This window comes from Uloborus diversus, unplaced genomic scaffold, assembly GCF_026930045.1.
Source record: "Uloborus diversus isolate 005 unplaced genomic scaffold, Udiv.v.3.1 scaffold_513, whole genome shotgun sequence".
Lineage (NCBI taxonomy): Eukaryota > Metazoa > Arthropoda > Arachnida > Araneae > Uloboridae > Uloborus > Uloborus diversus.
The window spans coordinates 79,786-101,248 of NW_026558696.1; the positions used below are offsets into that span (position 1 = coordinate 79,786).

The 21,463-nt window shown below is 33.1% G+C and overlaps 1 protein-coding gene across 1 annotated transcript in view; it reads right to left on the reverse strand.

Moving 5' to 3' along the window:
* Nucleotides 1–4,024: 4,024 nt before the first annotated feature.
* Nucleotides 4,025–21,463, reverse strand: part of LOC129233547 (uncharacterized) — a 34,692-nt gene continuing 17,253 nt past the window's right edge. Inside the window, exons 7-12 of the mRNA XM_054867559.1 lie at nucleotides 20,340–20,565; nucleotides 15,575–16,405; nucleotides 13,597–13,956; nucleotides 12,631–12,843; nucleotides 11,636–11,734; nucleotides 4,025–4,464 (exon numbers count right to left, since the gene is read on the reverse strand). Of these exons, the coding sequence (XP_054723534.1) occupies nucleotides 4,409–4,464; nucleotides 11,636–11,734; nucleotides 12,631–12,843; nucleotides 13,597–13,956; nucleotides 15,575–16,405; nucleotides 20,340–20,565 (1,785 nt within the window). The 3' untranslated portion in view covers nucleotides 4,025–4,408. The remainder of the gene's footprint in view (nucleotides 4,465–11,635; nucleotides 11,735–12,630; nucleotides 12,844–13,596; nucleotides 13,957–15,574; nucleotides 16,406–20,339; nucleotides 20,566–21,463) is intronic.

Genomic DNA, 21,463 nt, shown 5'->3' on the forward strand with positions numbered 1-21,463 from the left:
TGGAGAAGCATTGAATACCTCGATAAATGATTTTTAATCATTTGGTTACTAAATGCAGTGAAAAAGAAATTTAGGTTCGCTTTGGCAGTTTTCATTAGAACTTAGAAAGGAAAAATAAGTTCACCCTTTCCTCAGATCTTCCTTTCTTTTTTTTTTGTAATAGTACATAGTGTAGGTTTAAAAATAAATATAATATTACAATTGATAATAGACTATTTTAAAGTCACAATTTACCGCATATTCTAGCATTCCTATTTTAAAATCTTACTTTTAGCAACACATTTTTAAGTGAGGGGGAAGAAATGATACCATTTCAGGATTCAAAGCTAAAAAATACACAAGAATTTTTTATCAAAGTTAAAGAAATGTGGCACAACCCAAATTTTGTTGGTTAGTATAATTATTACGATTATTGTTCGCATGTTCTTTATTTGAAAGCAACAATAATTACGTTCTCTGTCATTTTCAGAACTTGAAGAAAAGGATTTCTATTACTCTTTGTACGTCCCAGGAAGAGATATGCTATGTGGAGAATTCGAAATTGATAAACAGATGGAAGAGAAGTCAAAAAGAGCAAAAGTGTTATTATTTTAGAGATCTTTTCTAACATTCCTTCTTATTAAGACGCAAATTACAGCCATAATTTCTTAAAAGTCTTTAACCCCCCAGAATTCGAGCCGTGAGCAAACTATTCTCACTAAGAAAAAGAAAGTTATATCTGATGTTATTGCCATAGAGAAAACTGCTGCTTCCTTTAGCTTCTTGTTAACTTCCTTCGCTGCCCTGGGTATTTCAAAATGATTAGTCTTTGACTGTCGCAAGGGGGGGGGGGGGCGAGCTAGCCACAGCAACCAAAGTGTGACTGCTTTTCTCATCACTTGAGTTCTGGTGGATTTTTTTTTTTTTTTTTTTTTTGGAATGTGAGGTTATAGTTGTTAAACTTCAGGGAAATAAGTGATGAGTGATACGAAAACAATTCTTACACGAGAGTTCTGGAAGGTTTTTTTTTTCCTTTAGAGAATTTAAAAAAAAAGAAAAAAAAATTGGAAAAATATATTACAGCCTTTTAATAACTCAAAGTCCCAAAGGACAAGCTAAAACGTTTGAGTGATTGGTAGTTTGAGTTAGGGGAAGTTTCCAAAACAGTCTCAAGAGTTTGGAACCAAATAAAAACTTTGAGATAAAGGAATATTCAAGTTATAAGCTTCGAGTTATCAAGATCCGACTGTGGATGATAAAACTTCTCTCTGAAGATTAGACGAATTCGGAGGATTTGCAATATTGGGTTTTTTTTCTTTAACCAGTTAATGCAGTTTGTCATTAAATGTAGATATGTGAGCACACTTGCATTTTATCTATTGGTAAACTGAGAACTGCCTTCCCCCCTTCCAAAAATTTTAATTAAGGACATCCCTGTATGTTTCATTGGCCAGTGTTTCACAGTAAATTAAAAATGGTTATTACAAAAATGTAACTTGGATTTGGGGGCTGAGCAAACTGTAACATGGGTTAAATATTTAAAAATACAGTCCAACCCCGATATCTTGAACCTCCTTATCTCAAAACAATTCATGTCTCAAAAAAAAAAAAAAAAATTGCCCTGCATTTTCCATAAAAACTCCTATATATTTTCAATAGCCATCTCAAAATTTATTTTTCAAAAAGCTTGATATGTCGAAATGTTTGCACAGAAGCAAGTTTGAATTGTCATTTCTCTTTGGCAAATTTTGCCATAAAACCATTTTAAGACGCAACTGCTGGAAGTTTTCCATCCCTTTTCTTGGAAATATCGACAATAGGGGATCAGGACAAGATAATAGGTGAGTGTGGCTGTGGGCATGAAGGGGGATCTGTAGTTCTTTTTATCTCAGTATTTTCCCCAGGGTTTAGAATCTTTGTGCTTTTTTTTTTTTGAACCTGTTGTCCTATTTGAGGACAGGGAGGTCGATTTTTTGTCAGTTTTCAAGCGAAAACTGAAAATGCGTTCGTCATTTCCCTCACTCAGCTTCTTTAACACTTATAAAATGGCGGCCAAAAAGTTTTTTAATGTGAGGGGAATTATTTAAAGATAAAGTTAGAATTCTTGAATTTTTAGATGAAAAACAAAAGTTGAAACCGTTGTTCAAAATCTCATCCTGTACAGTTTCGACAATCATAAAAGGTCAAATCTAGTAAAATATTGAAGACTTAACTTTAATCGTAATTCAAAGCGATCCTATAGTACATATATAAATGCACATAGCGTATGTGTGCGTAATTATGAGTTACTTGTGTAATTTTTTTAAAACCTTGTTAACTTGAAAACTCGATGCCTCGAATATTTTTTCCCGATCCGAGAGATTCGAGATGTTGAGGTTGTAATGTATGTAAACCCACATTCCGACATTTGTTCAAGATGAATGGGATAGTTTAATACCATTAATTGCTGTTGTTTCAACAATACTAATTATATGTACAGCTATAAGTTTGTTTTAATTAATATATTACTTTTATAAATACTTAGCTGCATTAACAAACAGATTTTTAACTTCCGGAGATTTCAGCAAGAATATCTGGACAAACGGGTTGTCATAGTCAATTTGCAGGAATTTTAAGCGAAAAATTACAACTTGGAGAGAAGGGCGAAATTTGTCTGAAAATTTTCATTTTTTATCTAGTTTTCATTAACGTTGTATAGACAGAAAAGCAGAATTCACTATTCAATTGATTGAAATATTTCTGCCCTATAGGCACTACTTTCAAGATCAATTCTCAAAGGAAATTTTCAAACTGGCATTCTCATCATCCCTAAAAGAAAAGCTCTATCGACTCATCTTGATCATAGTTGGAGAGCTTCCCTCACTTTCAAACTTGGAAGAATCTTTGGGCTGCCATAAAAACAACAAAATGCTTGCACTTCAAGCAAAAATTGTTCTGAGAAATGCTAAAGTTCTGAGCTAAAGAAATGCTGAGAAATGCCAAGCAAAGATTCTCCAAGAGTTCAAAATGGCGAAGAGAACACAGATGTACTTTCTTCGCTGCCATAGCAACCGATAGAAGATTTGTATCTTCAGTACGAACAACCGGACAGAGAGATTTGACATTAGCAAACAAATAAATAAATTTTGATCATCAACATAATCCAGAAACTCCATTGTGAACCTTTCAGAATTCTTCTCCAGTTCTCTTTTGGTCCGGCAACATAATCTTTAATTCCTTATCGAGTTCTTATCCAGGCATTACTTCCATATCTTATTGTATACTGCTTCATGAAAAGTGATAGTGGCGGGATTGATTTAGGCAAGCAGGAGCCCATGCACAAACAAAAATTGGGTCTCCTCAACCCAACAAATATTTACAATTGTAAATTCAAGGCTTTTTTCACAGGGGGCCGGGCCATGCCATAGAATGCCTTGCTCCTCTTACACATTGTAACATTGTTACTTTTCCATCAGTCGGATGTCTCCATGGATGTCGGCAGGGGGTTGCACTTGCACACACTGGCATTTAAATTTAAAAAATATATAATTACTTAATATTTTATAAAGTTAAAAAATAAATAAATAAAATTTAAAAATAAATAAATTAAAAATTAAATTAATTTTAAACAAAGGATGAACTACTAAACACTTTATCTACAAAATACATCACAAAAAAAATTAAAATTATGTTCATTGTTCATGTCAATGACTGCCGTGCTAAGCACAAAAGAGCTAACAGCACATTTTTTTAAAAATTGAATTATGGTCACCAGGCGGTTTTTTGTCACATATGTTATTGAAACATAGTGCTTTATTGTCGTTTGTCAATGGAATATTTTTTCTTTTTTTTAATCTGAAAAAGTTACCAGATAAGACTTTTGTCCAAAGCAGAGCGGCATAGTGAAAGGATTATTGTCCATCATTAGAATTGAACACTTTTCATCAAGATATTTCCCTCCTCCTTGATTTTTTTTAAACTTCTTTTTATTTAGTGTGTTTAAAAATTCGAAAGAAAAGAAAATGCCAACACACAAAATTTTAAATAAATGTAGTTCTTCTTTTAATGGGCCATAATTATTACAACTAAAGAGAATGTCCGTAAATATATATTATATATAAACAAATGTTCACGTGGAAGGCCATATGTACATAAAATAAATGAGTATATGCTGCCCAAAGGGCACCACATTAAGCTATTTGTACAAAAAAGGAAAAGAAACAGCACATTAAAGCTCACTCTGAAGACTATATGTTTGTACACAACAGATCAATGACAGTTTGAAAAAGGCTTTCTTTTTCCAAAATAAGATGTGTGTTTTATTCTGCAGCTATAAAAATAATATTCAGATTATGACTGGTGCAGTACTGCATAATAATGCTCATCTTGTTCTCAGAACAATTACATAGTAATATAATACAAGATGCATTTCCAACCCACATGAGCTAAGCTACTTGCTTGTTTTGTTCTTCAACAACTGATACAGCATACCTCTTTCGATTGCTTCTGAAAGAGCAAATAGAAGACATTAATCAAACTTTCGAAGAAATAACTATACAATTGTTATAATCAAAACCATCAAACATCAGTTTTCTCAAGAGGGTCGATCCAAACGTAAGATTCTCATCACTTTTACACAAATACAGCACCGTGTATTTATTCTCATTCAAATTTACATTGTTGGAAAGAACGTTTCTCTATTTTTATACATAATCGCTATTTTTTTCTGTGCATTATTGTTGATGGTGAACTTAACTTCTGTATCGAATGTCACAGAATTCCACCGCCAGAGTGGGACATGACAGTCAACAAACCACTCCATTCTTGATTGCAGTTTGGAGCTCGAGTGTAGAGACTGCCACTTGTTTCCTTAGTTTAAGGAACACTTGGATTTCCAACATTTTCGGAATGACGACAAAGTCAAAAAAGGGGGGTTAAATGCTTCCTCAACGGGTTGGCGGTGGAATTCTGTGACACTTGATACAGAAGATGTAAATTTCAATGAGAATAGACAGTGCTAAATATTTGTAAAATTGATGGGAACCTTACTTTTGGATCAACCCTTGTAATAATTTTATCAGTTTATGTTATACAGTGGACCCCGGTTAACTGAATCAATTGCTTTCATTAATCAAATCATCAAAAACAGAACAAAATTCAGCTATATTAAATTAGCCACTTTATTGAGTCAGGCACTTTATGGAATTAACACTGTTTAGAACAGAGGTTCCCAACCGGTGGTTCGCGAACCCCCAGGGGTTCGCGAGGTGCAGGAAGGGGGTTCGCGAAAATTTCGGTGCAATGGCGGATTTTTCCTAGTTTGGTAAAAAATTATAAAATATTCAATTTGCACACATAATTACTAAATTTTTTTTTTAATTTGAAAACGCGCCAGACTCTTGTATTAAGCTCAAAAAAAAAAAAAAAAAATCTTTCAGCGGTTTTATAATCTTGGTTAAAAAGAAATTTTCTCATTTTTTTTTTCGATAGACAACAAAAAGAGATATCCTTCCTTCTTTATTGCGAGGCGCCATGCAGAAACGTTGTATTAAGCTGTGGCGGGGATCACGATGACCTTAAAAAGGCGCCATCGCGTGGAGTCAATCAAACAATATACATAATATACATATGTCGAGAAAAAAAAAGAATTCTCAAACAATGCATCATAGGGGTATTATTTCTAATCTGGTTGAAATATAACTCGAAAATTTCCGTCGAATTCAGTCATCGAATAGCAGACATGACAGCAAAAGGCTCCAAACTTAAAATTTATTACTGGATTTTACCCATCTGTTCGTTTTCAAAAATATATAACATCAGCATGCTCATAGTTCTGGGGAAATAGTTGTTAACAGACGTATTTAGAGATACTTTAGAGATGCTTGAAAACAAGTGATTTTGTTTGCAATTGGTTTTGCTACGTGAACTTGCTACTCTGTTTGTGAAGTTATAATCGTGTTGGTAATTTTTATGATTTAATAACTTTCTGCTGTTATGGATCGATGGTTGAAAACTGGTAGTTTGGTTGAGCGACAAATGGACAAGCAGTCAATCGATCAACCCTCAACATCAGCAGTAACTTTCGAATCAACACAGGATATTGAAATAGATAGCTGTAATGAACTGCCGCCTCCCCCAAAAGTGAACTAGGAGAAAAAAGGAAAAAAGCGAAAATATGACAGTGACTATTTACAAATGGGCTTTTATTTTACTAGAGAAGAGTCTGAACCAAGACCGCTTTGTCTTCTCTGCAACGAAGTTCTAGCGAACAGCAGTTTGAAACCGTCACTTCTGAGAAGACACCTCGAAACAAAGCATCCAACACACAAGGACAAACCTATCGAATATTTTAAAAGAAAATTGGAATATAATAAAAAGTGTAGCGTCTCTACGTTCCTGTTAGACTCCAACGAAGATAGTAAAATGGCCCTTGAAGCTTCATATCGAGTCAGTTATAGAATTGCAAGATCTGGACAGCCACATACAATTGCAGAAAATTTAATTGGACCGTGTGCTAAAGATATTGCTAAGTGTATGCTGGGAGAAAAGTCAGCAAAAAAAATTGACCTGGTTCCGCTATCAAACAACACAGTATCACGCAGAATTACCGATTTGGCAAGTAATGTGGAGAAAGAACTTGTGAATAGAATAAAAGAGAATAATTTTGCGATACAGCTTGATGAATCGACTGATGTAGCAAACGCTGCAATATTACTTGTCTATGTTAGGTATATTTTTAACGATACAATTAAAGAAGATGTACTATTTGCAAAACCTTTGAAAACCAACACAACTGGAGAAGCAATTTTCGAACTGGTCAACAGTTACTTTGAAGAAAATGGAATAGATTGGTCTTTGTGTGTGGGTGTGTGCACGGATGGTGCAAAATCAATGACAGGAAAATTTGTTGGCTTTGTGGTGCGAGTAAAGAAGATCAACGAGAAAATTGAATGGACTCATTGCTGCATTCATAGACAAGCATTAGCATGTAAGCGTATTCCCGCAGAATTATCCGCTATTTTGAATGATGCGGTAAAAATTGTAAATTTCATAAAATCACGTGCCACAAACTGCCGTCTATTTCACGCGCTTTGTGAGGAATTGAGAAGCCTTCATGTTACTTTACTTCTTCACACAGAAGTTAAATGGCTTTCCCGTGGCAAAGTTTTAACACGCTTATTTGAATTGAAGTCAGAGTCCAAGCATTTTTTGTTGATCATCCATTTCACTTGTCCACTTGCATATTCGATCCTCTTTGGATGCGAAGGCTTGCATATTCAGCTGACATCTTTTCAAAATTAAATGAATTAAATCTATCCTTGCAAGGTGCAGTTGTTAATATTTTTGTTGTATATGATAAAATTGAAGCTATGGTAAAAAAATTGAATTTCTGGATCCAATGCCTGGAAATGGGTGAGTTTTCTTGTTTCACTTCTCTTAGTAGTTTTTTATCAGAAAACTCAATGAAACTTGATGAAAGCGTTAAAAGAAATGTATGTGAACATCTGCAACATCTTGAACTAACTTTTGACGAGTATTTTCCTAATAGGCGTAACGTCCCTCTCTCAAACAACTGGATACGCAATTCTTTTGAAGGAAATCCATGCTTAGAGAACACCCTGACATTACCTGAAAAGGAAATGCTCATCGAGTTATCCGGTGATAATTCATTGAAAACTACCTTTAAAGAGCTCTCGTTAATTGACTTCTGGCTCAGTGTAAGAAATGACTATACCGTTTTGTCCAAAAAAGCAATTCGAATTTTATTACCATTTTGTACAACATATCTGTGCGAGAAAGGATTTTCCTCCTATACTTATCTCAAAGTTAAATACCGAAGCAGATTGAATGCAGAGCCTGATTTAAGACTCAAACTGTCAGACATTGAACCAAACTTTCAGTTTCTTTGTTCCGTCAAACAGCCACAAATATCGCATTAAGGATTTTTTCCCCAATTTAAAGTATGCTTAAAAAAATAGTTGGTTTATAAAACTTCTTGTTTATAATTTTTCTTGTAGATGTAATTTTAACTTTTTATTAATGTTTGCACTTAATGATATTTTACAATTATATTTTTGTTTATTGCAATCAAATACTGCAAAAAATGGAAAGCAAACATGCTGTTTTTTTATTGTTTCTTACATGTTACTAATTTCAACATCAGGGGGTTCGCGAACTTTTTTGCCTGTTCCAAGGGGTTCGCAAAGAGAAAAAGGTTGGGAACCGCTGGTTTAGAACAAACGAGATTCATATAAGTGGCAGCCACTGTATTATTATTTTTAAACATACAAAAAGTTTTGTGTTTTAGTGGACCGGTGAAGGTACAAAAATTACTCTTGCCAGGTTTATATCTGTTTGAAAATAATAGTTTTAATTCTTTTACAAAGAGAGTTTGATACTATGAAAACTTATCATGATTGTTATTATTGCATGAGTTGATATGGAATATCTGACACTTATATTTCTCCCCACAATCTTTAATGCTATTATTGTTCACATAGCTACTGGTCACAATTTCAGCGCCTTCACTCTGATGCCTTTATCTAATTAAGTTCATTACACTGAATCACTAGAGAAGCCAGAATTACCTTCTGTGTTTTTTTTTTTTTAAATTAAAACTGCTTACATGCATATAAACTACTATATTAGGACAAGCAATAACGTTTAAAAATCAAGGCCTTGGGGGGGGGATGTTTTTACCCCCAAAACCCTTTGCTGCACCACTGAATTGAATATTTTAAATAAGTAGTTTTAATATGATGCCTGTCCAAAAAATAAAAACAGCATGAATTCAAAAAAAAAAAAAAAAAAAAATTAAAATTTTAAGTTCTTTAATACATTACTAGAAATTAGTAGTAAATCAATAAATCAACTTTTAAAAAAATATATTTTTAAAGAAGTTTTTTATTTTGTAAAAATATTTTTTCCTGAAAACCAATCAAAAACAAAATAAGGAAGTACTAATCTTTTAGATTTTATCCCCCCCACCCCCATTGACATTTTCTAACTTATGAACTAAAATCAAGTTCAAAACAAAATTAATACATAGATAAATTTTTTTCAATTAAAAAAAAAAACAATCCAGCCTAGTTTTTTTTTTATTTATTTTTAATTTTTTTATTACTTTTTTAAATAACTGACAATTTTCAAAAGAGTTGAAATATTTATATGATGCAAAAGGATTAAGGGGATGTTGATAAACGAAAAGCGCAGGGTGTGGATGCCCTTAATTACTGTTATTACTTTGTGATGTTGCAATATGAAAAGTTGAAAAGTATTAGAATTCTGTCAGCATCAACTTTGGAAAATTTTACTTCTGTCCAGAGAAAACTGAAAATTATATGTATATATATATATGGATATGGTTCGAAAAATATAAATTTCTGATTTTTAAAAAAATCTAACGCATATTATCTATGTATCTTGAACAGAAACTTAGTCATATTATTTTCATTTAAAATTACATTAAACATTTTTATAAAAATGTACAACTACATGAAGTCAAAAAAAAAAAAAAAAAAAAAAAAAAATCACATTTTACAACACATAGCTTTCAAAGAATTAATTTGACATATTTTCTGCTTTCATGCCAATTAACCAAGTTGTATAGTAGTTTTCTTGCTAGGCATTCTAATTAAATTATAAGCTAATTTTTTTTTTTTTTTTGCTACATCAAAGTTTCATTCATGTAAATATTAAATATCCAATAAATTACTAGATGACACAAATAAAGAATATTGTTGCCTCAGAGCAACAGTACGACATCTAATCCCAAGAATAACACTAAGATATCTTACTATTGCTCTGAGGTGATGATATATACTTGGTAATCCAGAAAGGCAAGTTCTGTTTTCAATGTCTATCACAGAATAGCTACGCTTATTAGTTCAAGTATGCACATTCTTCCAGCCAATTCAGACAAGATTGCTGACTTACATGGCGCTTGTTTAGTGAGACTTTGAAAAGCTTAAAACAATGGACCCCGTAGCATAAGAAACGATACAATCCTCGGATTTCTAAATGCGAGGAATACCAAAGCTTGTGAAATTCACAGATAAACTCATAAAGCTTACAGATACAATGCAATGAGTGACTCCATAGTCAGAAGGGGAAATTTTGATCCACCATTCCTATCAGTTAGGATCTCATACTAAGTGAACTTTCATCTTCTTAAGTATCTGAAGTTCATTCTTACAAGCAATTCACAAATTGCAGGCGGCATTGAGCTTCAACAAGAGTACTTAAACAGTTGTGCTACGATACAATGCCAAACAATGCCGGTACAGGGTTGATAGTGGACTCAAGTAAAATTTTCTGTGGACAGCGTGAAATTTTCGGAAACTATGAGAAAGCTCAACCTCTACCCCCCCCCCCCCCACACACACACACACACTGTAAAACCCTTCAATATGCGTACAAAAATCATTGAAAAAAAAAGAACATTTTAAAAGTTTTTTTTTTTTTTTTTTTAATGATTTTTCAGTTTAAGAATGTGTTATCAGCCCAAAATTTTTGGAAACGGCAAATAAATATTTTTGGATCACAAGCAAACCTAAAAAATAATCTGAACATGGTACTTCATTATTTAACAAAAACTAGTTCCAGTGGCGCAAAGAGGGAGGGGGGGGGTGAAAATACCCCCCAAACCCATTGGTTTTAACAAAAAAGCAAATTCTAATACAGTAGTTTATGCATATGAAAGGGCTGTTCTGATCAAAAAAAACCCTTCAGAAGATGTTTTTAATAAAAAAAATAAACCCTTCAGGAGGTATTTTTGATTTTAAAAAAAACCCTCCAGAAGATATTTCTGGCTGCGCTAATGACTAGTCTCAAATAATTGTTTCCTTTTTTTGATGTTGCTAAATGGAACTTGCTTTCTGGATTGCCTGATATTACCGATCAAAAGTTGTATCATAAGATAGAAATGTAATACAGTAGACCCTCATTTTACGCGGGTTTATTTTACGCTGTTTTGATTATACACGGTTTATTTTACGCGGATGCTGAAATGCAAACAGATAAAATTTTCCCCTCTTTCAAAATCCAAACTCCTAAAGATTGCAGATTAAGCGTAATTAACTGCATTTTTGCGTGCTAATAATCGAGCTTGGGCCACTGGAGACATTTTATGCGATTGGTTCCAGAGCTCTTTTCAGAAGTAAAGTTATTAAACTCACACAGTTCAGAACTCACTGGAAGAACTTTTAGGAGTGACAAAGGAGGCCAAAACCAACGAGGATACAGAGGTCGATGACGCACAACCAAAAACATTCACATTGAAAACTTTGAGCTATTCCTAGACAATAGAAATGATATTTCTGATTTGTTAGTGAAGGAAGATTCTATCATGGAAATAACGCAAGAGATCATGGGTGCGTTAATGCTCTGCATAGAATTAGAGAAAAATTCTTAATGACTGCCAAAAGACTATTATAGCCAGCTCCTCTTTATAAACAGGACACGAAATTAATTTATGTTTCTTTATGCATGTTGTGCATAAAAGTCGATATAAGTACACATTAAACTTATTTTACCTATGAGTTATGTTATCTATGGAACCAAACCCCCAGACTAGTATAAGGTCTCAATTTACGCTGTTTCGATTTACGCCGCATTTCCGTGGAACGTAACCCCCGCATAAAACGAGGGTCTACTGTAATATATTTTCATTGCATACCTGTGTTTTTTGAAGGTACAGAATTTACTTCCTCTGATAAAGTTTCTGGTGCAGTAGTTTCTTTAATACTTTCAGTAGAAGACAAATCTAATGGCACTTCTGTAAAGCAAAATTAAATGAACATTAAAAAAAAAACACCTTAAATTATTCTCTTATTCTTCAACAGACAGTAAATGCTTCGCCATTTTAAGCAAAAAATCTACAAAAAGGATAATATATCGGCAAGAAATTTGCACTTAACTATTTGAGGAACAGTTGAATGCAGGAACAGTTCTCATTGGTGTCTCAAACCAGCTTGAAAATTTCCCCAGATTCTTTCCAAAATTCACATTTTCATTAAAATCTTTAAAGTCCCTGATAGTTCCCATTTTGCCTGGTATGTGGACGCCCTTTGCTCCAGTGTAAATATTTCATCCCGTCAGCAATCACTCTCAATCGGTGATTCAGATTCAACTCTGACATTTTAAGAGCGCACATAATTTTCATTTATGCGTGTGAAGTTTGGGGGGAAAAAACGCAAATGAAAAAAAAAAACGAAAAGATTATCAAAAATAGAAAGAGAAAAGGCTAAATTCTCAAATAGAGACGATTAATTTGATAAATCAGGGATTATAGTGAACAACACTGAGGTCTGCAATGCAGTGAGTTGGAAATAACAGTGCAACTTAAAAAAAAGTCAAACAGAACAAGTCTAAAAGACACTGCTTTAAAAGCTTGTTGCAAACAAAACAAGCCCATGATGGAAAAATTGAGAGAATATTGATGTAAATTCATGGTTATGGAATGGTCCAGTAATTAAAGCATATTTCTCAAACACTCAATTTTTCTTTTTTAAGTAAAAACTGAAGGAAAGTTATAGAATTTCTTTTCATCTCGACCTCCATCTTGGAAATTTTGTTGAGACGGAAGGTCTTGCACCCATGATTTTTGTATATATAGATATCAGTTCTAATCCTAATTATTAATGCAAATCAAGACTCGACAGAGGTACTAACCTGTAACGGTGGGTTCAGAGGGGATAGCATTTTGCGCTATCCCATACGTTAAATAATAAGGGTAGCACTGAGGATAATATTGCAAATAAGATGCCATAGTATTGTTACACCAAGCAGAAGGTTTTTTACATATGCTTTCATCCACATCATGAATAATGTAGTCAGGCCCATTTTCTTCGTTCTTTTCAGAGTTGGTTTTATTGCACAGGTGTTCTGCATTGAAAAAAATAAATTTTATTAAAATTATATCAATTAAAATATTAATGGATTTTAATCACTAACAGCTAAATAATAAAAAGATAACATAGCACTAAGCCATGTGTAATTAATAAAAGCAACAAGGATCTAATTTCTAAGTTATGTAAATAAAATCAATGGTTTTAATTTTTATTTATTTATTTATTATTATTATTATTTTTTAATTATTACATTGTTTCAAACTTATTGAAAATACTAAATCATATTTATTTGGAATAATCACACCATCCTCCCCTTTCATATCCATCTTCAGAAATTACTCAATGTACTTTCGAAAAGCAAATATTTGTTAACAGAGCAAATTATTTTATAAACCTTTCTCATATAAAAAAAAAAAATCTTTAAAAAAGTACGGATTTTTTTTTTTTTTTTTTTTTTTTTAAATTTATTAAATACAAACAGAGAAACTCCCTAGTCCACAAAATATGCCACACTTTGAGGTGTAGGGGGTTAAGGGGGGTTGTGAAATTATGAGTGTGTGACAAAGAAGAGAGAGGGATAACAAAAACCGTGACATTAAAATTTTTTAATACAATATAAGTTTTATGAAAAATAGTGTGACATGTGACAAAAGGAAAGGAGAGAATAAGGTGAAGTATGAAACTTTGTGACAAACAGAGGAAGGGATTATATATGTAGAAAAAAAGTGCAATATTTATAGACAGCCCCAATTAAAACAATAAAATATAAAGCTATATGCTAAACTACCTTCTAAAGAGTATTCTTTGGTGCATTTGGGTAAAGCACAAGGATAAGGAAGATTAATATATGCATAAGAAGTTTGATCTCCAGAACTTTTGCACGGTGAGCAATCGCTGCTTTCCTTCAAAGACTCGACACAAAGTTGCTGCTCCGAATTAATTCCATCACTACACTGTGTTTCTTCTGCAGGCTCAGCGCCACCAGGTAACGACTGATGATTGGAAGACTCTGGGGCACATTGCTTACATGCAAGACAACCCATTTCTGAAACCATAGACTTATCATAGCATTCAGTTTTTGCTTGACTTTCACAGAGGTCAGAGTCAGTGGAATTGCTTTCTTTTGATGACAAATCAAGTGGAATATCTACGAAACAAAGAAATTTTTAATGAAAGCTTTATCACAAAATCTAACACTAAAATAAAAATAATGATATTTTGGTCAAAAATGCTGCACACATAATCCCTTTTATGACATTTACTTCATATAGAACTAAAATAAACGGCTGGCTTAAGTAAGGGCAGGATTTTAATGATACTTGATTTTAAAAAAAAAATCCTTTTTGGACTAATCTTTTTAATTTTAAAGACAATTTCTTGAATTACTTTTTCTGTCATAATGCCTGTAGATTCCACATTTTAATGTTGTCAAAAACAATGAAGAATAATAGTAATTATAAAGTTAATTTTGTTAATAAAGGTAACAAACTAAATTATGTAAGCAAAGATTTGTGTAGTTTTGACACTTGAAACTTTTTAAATAATACAGATTTTTGAAGCACCTTTGATTCAAGTCAAGTCATCAATTTAAAAGTGTTTTTTAGAGTTTTTTCCCCCACTGCATATACCTGTTCAAAACTGTTTTAAAATTCAAGCATGCAAATTTGCAATATTAAGAGCAGATTAACAGTAAATAAAAGCTATTCTCTTTATGTGCAATATGTTTATATTACAAAGACGGTGAATACTTTTTTTTTTGTTTTGTTTTTCGGTTTGTTTTCTAAAGAAGGGTAGGTAACAGGAAAATGTTTTAAATTTCAAAAGAAAATTACCTTAAATTTCAAACCGAAAAAACTTTAAATAAAATATAAAAAATGTTTTTGAAATTTGAAGACTTGTGTGTTCAAATCTGAAGCCATGTACCTGGCCAGTGGAAGATTTACTATGCCACAATTGCAAAAGGCCCCCCCCATGACATAGGGACCCCAAGGGGGATTTCAAAAAGACACATACAAAATGCTTTACGTAATTCTGTTCTATCTCTAAAGGGTCCCCAAGCCAGTAAATCCAATAGTGTATCTGGCTTAGTAGTATAAACTAAACTAACTGACCTGTGCGAAACATTTGCACTTTACATCTTTAATTTAAAAATCCAATTTTTTACGACAGTTTTTTGAAGTACAATGAGAATTTTTTCTAAACATTTAACAATGTGAATTGTTTGCTTATTTTTTGCCAATGGTGTAGGAAAGGAAAGTAAAATTATTCCTTACAGTTTTGAAATTTTATGAAGTGTTAGGGAAGCGAACAACTCAGTTCAGTGCTTTTAAGATTAATTTCTTGAAAAACAGGCAAAATGTGGGGGGATGAGGGTCCCCCCAAAAGCAGTGAAAAAAAAAATTAATAAAATTCTGTTGAAGAAGAAAAAAAATTACTGTCCTGGATTTGAGCTTGCACCCTATCTATTATTAGCAGGACACCCCAACCAACAGAACAAATGCATCTTCATCTTTCGAACGCTGTTAATGGAAGTAAGGTGTAAAAAAAAAGTTTTTTTGACAAAAATAATAATTTCTTTAGACCGTGGGTTTATTTTTCCTCATTAGCTGGCACGATAAGCTTTAAAATGAAGAGTAAATCATGGAATTTGATTAAGGAATAAGGAAGATCTCGCCTAGTGACAGAAAAACAAGATGGAGAAATAATATATTTGGTTCGGAACAGTTAAAAAAGGAAAGAAACAAGGTTAAAATAGCTGCATTTACCTTTAAGTGGACTTTTGGAATCAGTATGAGACACTGGAGACAATGAATTGGGTGAATTCTTGACTGGATATGAAGTGTTGGACCATTTGTTCCACTGTTTCAGCAAAGGGCTACTGGAATGACTTACACGAGACTGATAACATGGACTTTTTACACGAGATTTACTATGAGTCAAGGCACTCTTATGGTTAAGCACTTCTTGTTTGTCATTGTACAACTGATTAGGAGAATTCTTGCCTCCTATGCAGCATATATTTTTAGAGGCACTGTCATCCATATAGCTACTCTCAGATTGGGCACTGTTGGCTCTAGGCTCGTACTTGACCATGCAATGATCTGAATCACAATTTTGCTCACCAAGTTCACTCACTGAGTTATGGTTGCCTGCAATATCTCCTCTAGAATCCAACTTGGAGGAACGTGAATTAGAAAGAACCGGGGACACGTAACCTTCACTCGTTTTGGATGAGCAATCGTCCATTTCAACAGTCTCCTGGCCATCTGCAACAGGAGGAGTCCAAGAATAGCTGCACAGCAGCAATCCTTGCTGATCGTTTTCTGTAAAGTCATACTCTGAGTGCAATTTAGGCTTTTTCAGTACTAATGAATCATGATCCAAGAGTTTGTTGGCAACTGCCACTGATTCATCAGCTTTCTTTTTCTTCTGAGGCGAAGCAATCACAAATGATCCATCATTTATGCTTTTTTTCTTGTGTTTGACTTTTTTAGAAGAATTTGAATGTTTTGGCAAGTCATTTGACTGTACCCATTGGCACTTGGATCCAGAGCCACTGTCTTGTTGAGCATCAAGTTTAAGTACGAGACGACCTCCTAAAAGAGCAATATTTTTAATGTATAAAAAGCAAATTATATTACAGACTGGCAGTACAAATATGTTAAAAAAAATACAGTCAACCCTCGATAACTCAAACCTTGATAACTCGAAATTTTTGATACCTCGAATTTTTTTTATCCCCCTTCATACTTCCTATACTGTCAATGTTAAAATTACCTTGTTTAGTCAAAATTTTCAGTTTTAAGTACTTGATAACTCGAAATGTTTTGCTATTTCGCTCGGATTCCATTTCCTTTTTTCTTGTTCCAAAATGTGTACAAACCTGTTTCTATTCTATTCTGAGCCGTTCCGAATTTTCAACATTCCTCTCCTTTTGTCATTTTACCCTCTTCTGCCCTTCTCCCCTTCTTCTGACTTTTCAAAGTCACACACCTGCAGGAGGGGAGCTGTGAAATGTTGGCGGGAGGACAGTAGGAGAGTAGGAGGGGGATAGCTGCTTCTTGTTACAGTTCTGCTGGACCCTCATTCTGTTCTATCTTCATATCGCGTACAGTGGTAAAAAAGAATCATTTCAGATAACTTTCAAAGCTGTCCATTTACGCATAGTTAGCTATGGCAACCAAATGAAAATTAAATACGCTTTCTATTCAGGAGAAGAAACGACTAATTGAAGAAGTGGAAAAAGGTTCCAAAAAGAAAAACCAAATGGCAAAAGAGTTTGGAATTCCAAGCAGTACATTATCGACCATATTGAAAAACAAAGAGGCTATTCTGGAAAAGTGTGCTGACGGCTTTGAGAAACGAAAGAGAATTCGAGTTAGCGAGTTTCAAGATATGGAAAAATGTTTAATGATTTGGATAACGCAATGCAGAGCACAAAACATCCCTCTGAATGGAAATTTAATAAAAGAGAAAGCCGAAGCATTTGCTAAGGAATTAGGCCATTTAAGTTTCAAAGGAAGCAATGGATGGTTCGAGAATTTTAAAAACCGAAACAACATTACATTTCTTAAGGTATGAGGCGAAAGTGCAAGTGTTGATGAGGAAGTCTGCGTGGAATTTAAAGAAAAACTACATTTAATCCTGCAAAATTATGATGAAAAAAATGTGTTTAATGCTGACGAAACCGGACTTTTTTTTTAAATGCACTCCGGATAAAACCATGGCTATAAAAGGAGAAGCCTGCAAAGGAGGCAAGAGAAGTAAAGAAAGATTGACTTTGCTGCTTTGTTCCAATATGGATGGGACTGAAAAACTACCGCCTCTAATGATTGGAAAATCAGCTAAACCAAGGTGTTTTTCAGGCGTGAAATCCTTTCCTTTTGCTTACGATTCTAACCGTAAAGCTTGGATGACTTCCAAAATTTTTGAAAATTGGCTAAAAGAATTAGAAAGGAAAATGAAGAGAGAAAAAAGGAAAATCGTATTGTTCATTGATAACTGCAAAGCCCACAACATAATTCCGAAATTGGATTACGTAAAGGTTGAGTTTCTTCCCCCAAACACGACATCAAAATTACAACCCCTTGATCAAGGGATCATTCACAGCTTTAAGATCAAATATCGCCATCAAGTTGTGAAAAAACTTTTGGCTGAAATTGAAGAAGGAGTCAAGTCTTCTGGAGTGACCATATTAGAAGCCATGCGAATGACTGACAAAGCTTGCAATAGTGTAACTTCCTCAACCATCAGAAATTGCTTTAAGAAAGCTGGATTCGTAAAGAATGAAGAGGATGTCCCCGTATGCGACATAAAGTGATGAACCTGAGATGAGTGTGTCAAGGACAGATTGGAGACGACTTTGCGAACGTTTGGATTTAAATGAAGTGCAATTTCAAGATTTCCTAAACGTTGATGAAGAAGTTGCAGTATGTGGTCGATGGGAAGACCACGAAATTATTTCTCAAATAACCGCTGGCGATCCAATTTCCGAAGAGGATGAAGAAGAAGAGATCTGCAATCCTCACCAAAAACCTACAAACAAAGAAGCCCTATCCGCTACTGATGTTCTACGAAGATTCATCGAATCCCGTCCACATATGACAGAAGAGACTTTTAGAGCACTTTCTCATTTAGAACTTATAGTGGAACGAGAAAAGGACTTGAATTTGAAGCAAACCAGCATCGATTCTTTTTTTAAATGACTCAATATATCAGTAAGTGTTTTGTGAATAATATATGCATTTATTTTCCAAGTATTTGTTTGCATTTTATCCCCCACCCCTCAGCTACCCAAGGATTTTTGATAACTCGAATTTTTGTTAACTCGAATTTTTTTGATGCTCCCTTCAAATTCGAGATATCAAGGTTCGACTGTATAGAAAACTGCAAAATATTATTAGTTATATGTATTTTAAGAAAAACGGAAATAAGTGTAAACAACATTAGTTTGCGTAAAACACAGAACTTCATTAAACCCAAAATTTATCAATTATAATGATCACATATAAATAGAAGTGATTTTTTAATACTAAAAGTACTATACCTACATGTGACATGTACAAATGAATCACAAAGAGCACATCATAAAATTAATACAAGTTGAATCTGAAGTTCTATACAGGTTAAGGTTTTAAATTATTGGCATTTTTAATGCTTTAGATTGGTAGCGGCCAACCTTTTTCTATCCGAGGGCCGCATCTCACATTAAAACAATTCTTGCGGGCCAAAACATGTGTAAATTTTCTTAAAATATTTAAATATTTTGAGAAAATATGGAAAAGGAAATAAAAATAAGAACCAATAACTGTTGTTATCATTGCTATACTTCTTTTATTAAATGCATGTGTTTTTTATTTCAATCCAAATTCATACATTGTCATTAATCAGGCTTTTAAATTTATAAGTTTAAAGAAAACAACAAGTCATATGGATCACTTTCAAGGGGTAAATGTGGCCTGAGGGCGCAGGTTGGGCACCACTGCTTTAAATGGAAGGGAAGGTGAGTTGAAAGGAAGATTTTGTAGAACGACAGATTAATCAGACACAGGTGTAAATTTCATTATTATTGTTTTTGGTGAGAATGACTTGTTTTCGATTAATTTATTTCAGTACTAAGTGTGAAAATTTTCTCAAATATCAAGCAATGGAATAAACTTACTATATAAAGCAAAAAAGTGCTTCCTCCGTTTCTTGGTCAAATGGCAAAGATTTCGAACCTCTTCCAGCATGGTGGTTACAAAAAGACACCAATTTCAAAAAATTCTAAAGTTTTTTTCTTTTAAAATTGTTGCAGAGGTAGTATTTTGTTCTTTTTAACAATTACTAGCCACAGCACTACAAAAATGGCTTTTTCTCCTGGTAAATTTCATGTTTAACAACAAATTTTGAGTTCAAAAATGGATGTTTTTGTAGGATTCAAAATTTTCTAATTTGCACTAAAACAGTTAACTATTTTTCTTCATTCACGCAGAGGTGTTCAATCATATTTTTGTAAAAGATTCAAATTCCTTTTTGAGTGCATAAATACTGCCCTAGGTGGGCTGTGTGAACAAATAGAGACACCAACCATGCAAGAGAAATTCATTAAAAAAATTTTTTTTTGGATTGTAAAATCTATGGATAGCTGATCAATTAAATATATTCATAGTGCTTTTCATTCTTTTTCAAAAATTTTAATGACTTGCATCAGAAGGGGTTTTAAACTTCAAATTGTTCTCTCTAAAATGAGAGGTTTTGCTACAAAAATCTCAAAGACAGCATTATTAAATTCAGGTGAACACAATAAATGCGCGAATACATAAGGATATGAACAAAAAAATATCTAACCTCTTTGAGTCATTTAATTTTCTTCCACATATATTCATATGCATTATATAAGCATGAGTTCTATAGCTGATATAATAAACCATAATTTTATGGCTAATATATACTTCAAACAGTTTATAGCATAGAAGTTTCAGTGAAAAATAACGAAAAGACAATCAGTATCAACAAATTTACAGTATGAAAAGAAAAACTTTAGCTTACCTAAAAAAAAGTTCAAACTTCCAACTGTTGATGAGGCTATGTTTTCACTTTGGCTGCCCACTATTCTAGTTTCAGGCACAGCTCCACAATGATCAGTGACTCTGGTATTTGCTAAAAAATTAATTGGTGCTGTTTCTGTGTGTTGTTTTGTTGGTGCTGTTTCAGTATTTTCAGACGTAATGGCTTCACAAGATGTTTCCTTTTTTTCCTCTTTTTCTACAAAAGGCTACATGAAAAATTTAAAAAATAAATAGAAATTCCTATGGTTCTAGAAATAAAAGTACATAGTACAACACAATAGCTTCAACAAAAACAAATTTATCTCACCAGAGAGAGTACGTAAACAAACAGTAGATAAATTCTCTTTATCTACCAGTTTGTTGGCTTTCTCAGCTTCAGTGAGATGACATCTACCTCCAGCTCAATTGTTCACTATTCCTGACTGAGAAGTTCTAATAAGAACGAAACTGCAGTCTCAGGATGTGATATCCGAGCTGTCCGGTATATTGTATGTAACTCAAACTTTTTTTTTTGCTTTTCCTATGATTTTAGAATTTACAATACAGTGATAAACTTTAATAATATTTTGACAGTTTCGAATTTTTCAACATCATTTATAGCCAGGGTTGGTTTTTTTGCCAACCCTGGGGCAAAAAAACCAACCCCCCTTGCCCCCGGGACAGTGGAAAAAACCATGGCAAAAATGGCAAAAACCGGCAAAAATGGAAAAAACGGCAAAAACCTAATTGCAAATAAAGTAGCATTATAGTGTTAATCAAGAAATAGTGACAATATAATATAAATAATGCACTTTAATATTTTAGTTATGTCTCTCCATGTTACTTCTAATTTATAAGCTGAAAAATAAATAAAAAACAAATGTTGGGATTGCAAAACTTAAGATTTTAAATGTTTGCTAAAACAATTTTTCCAGAATGAGCCAATTCCTTCAATGCTAAAACAAAGAATGTTTACTTAAGCTTAGTAAATTAATAAAAAATTGAATTCTAATTATATATATATATATATATATATATATATATATATATATATATATATATATATATATATATATTTAATTAATCACTTTTCTTTTTGATCTCACTAAGATTTTTAAGTTATTT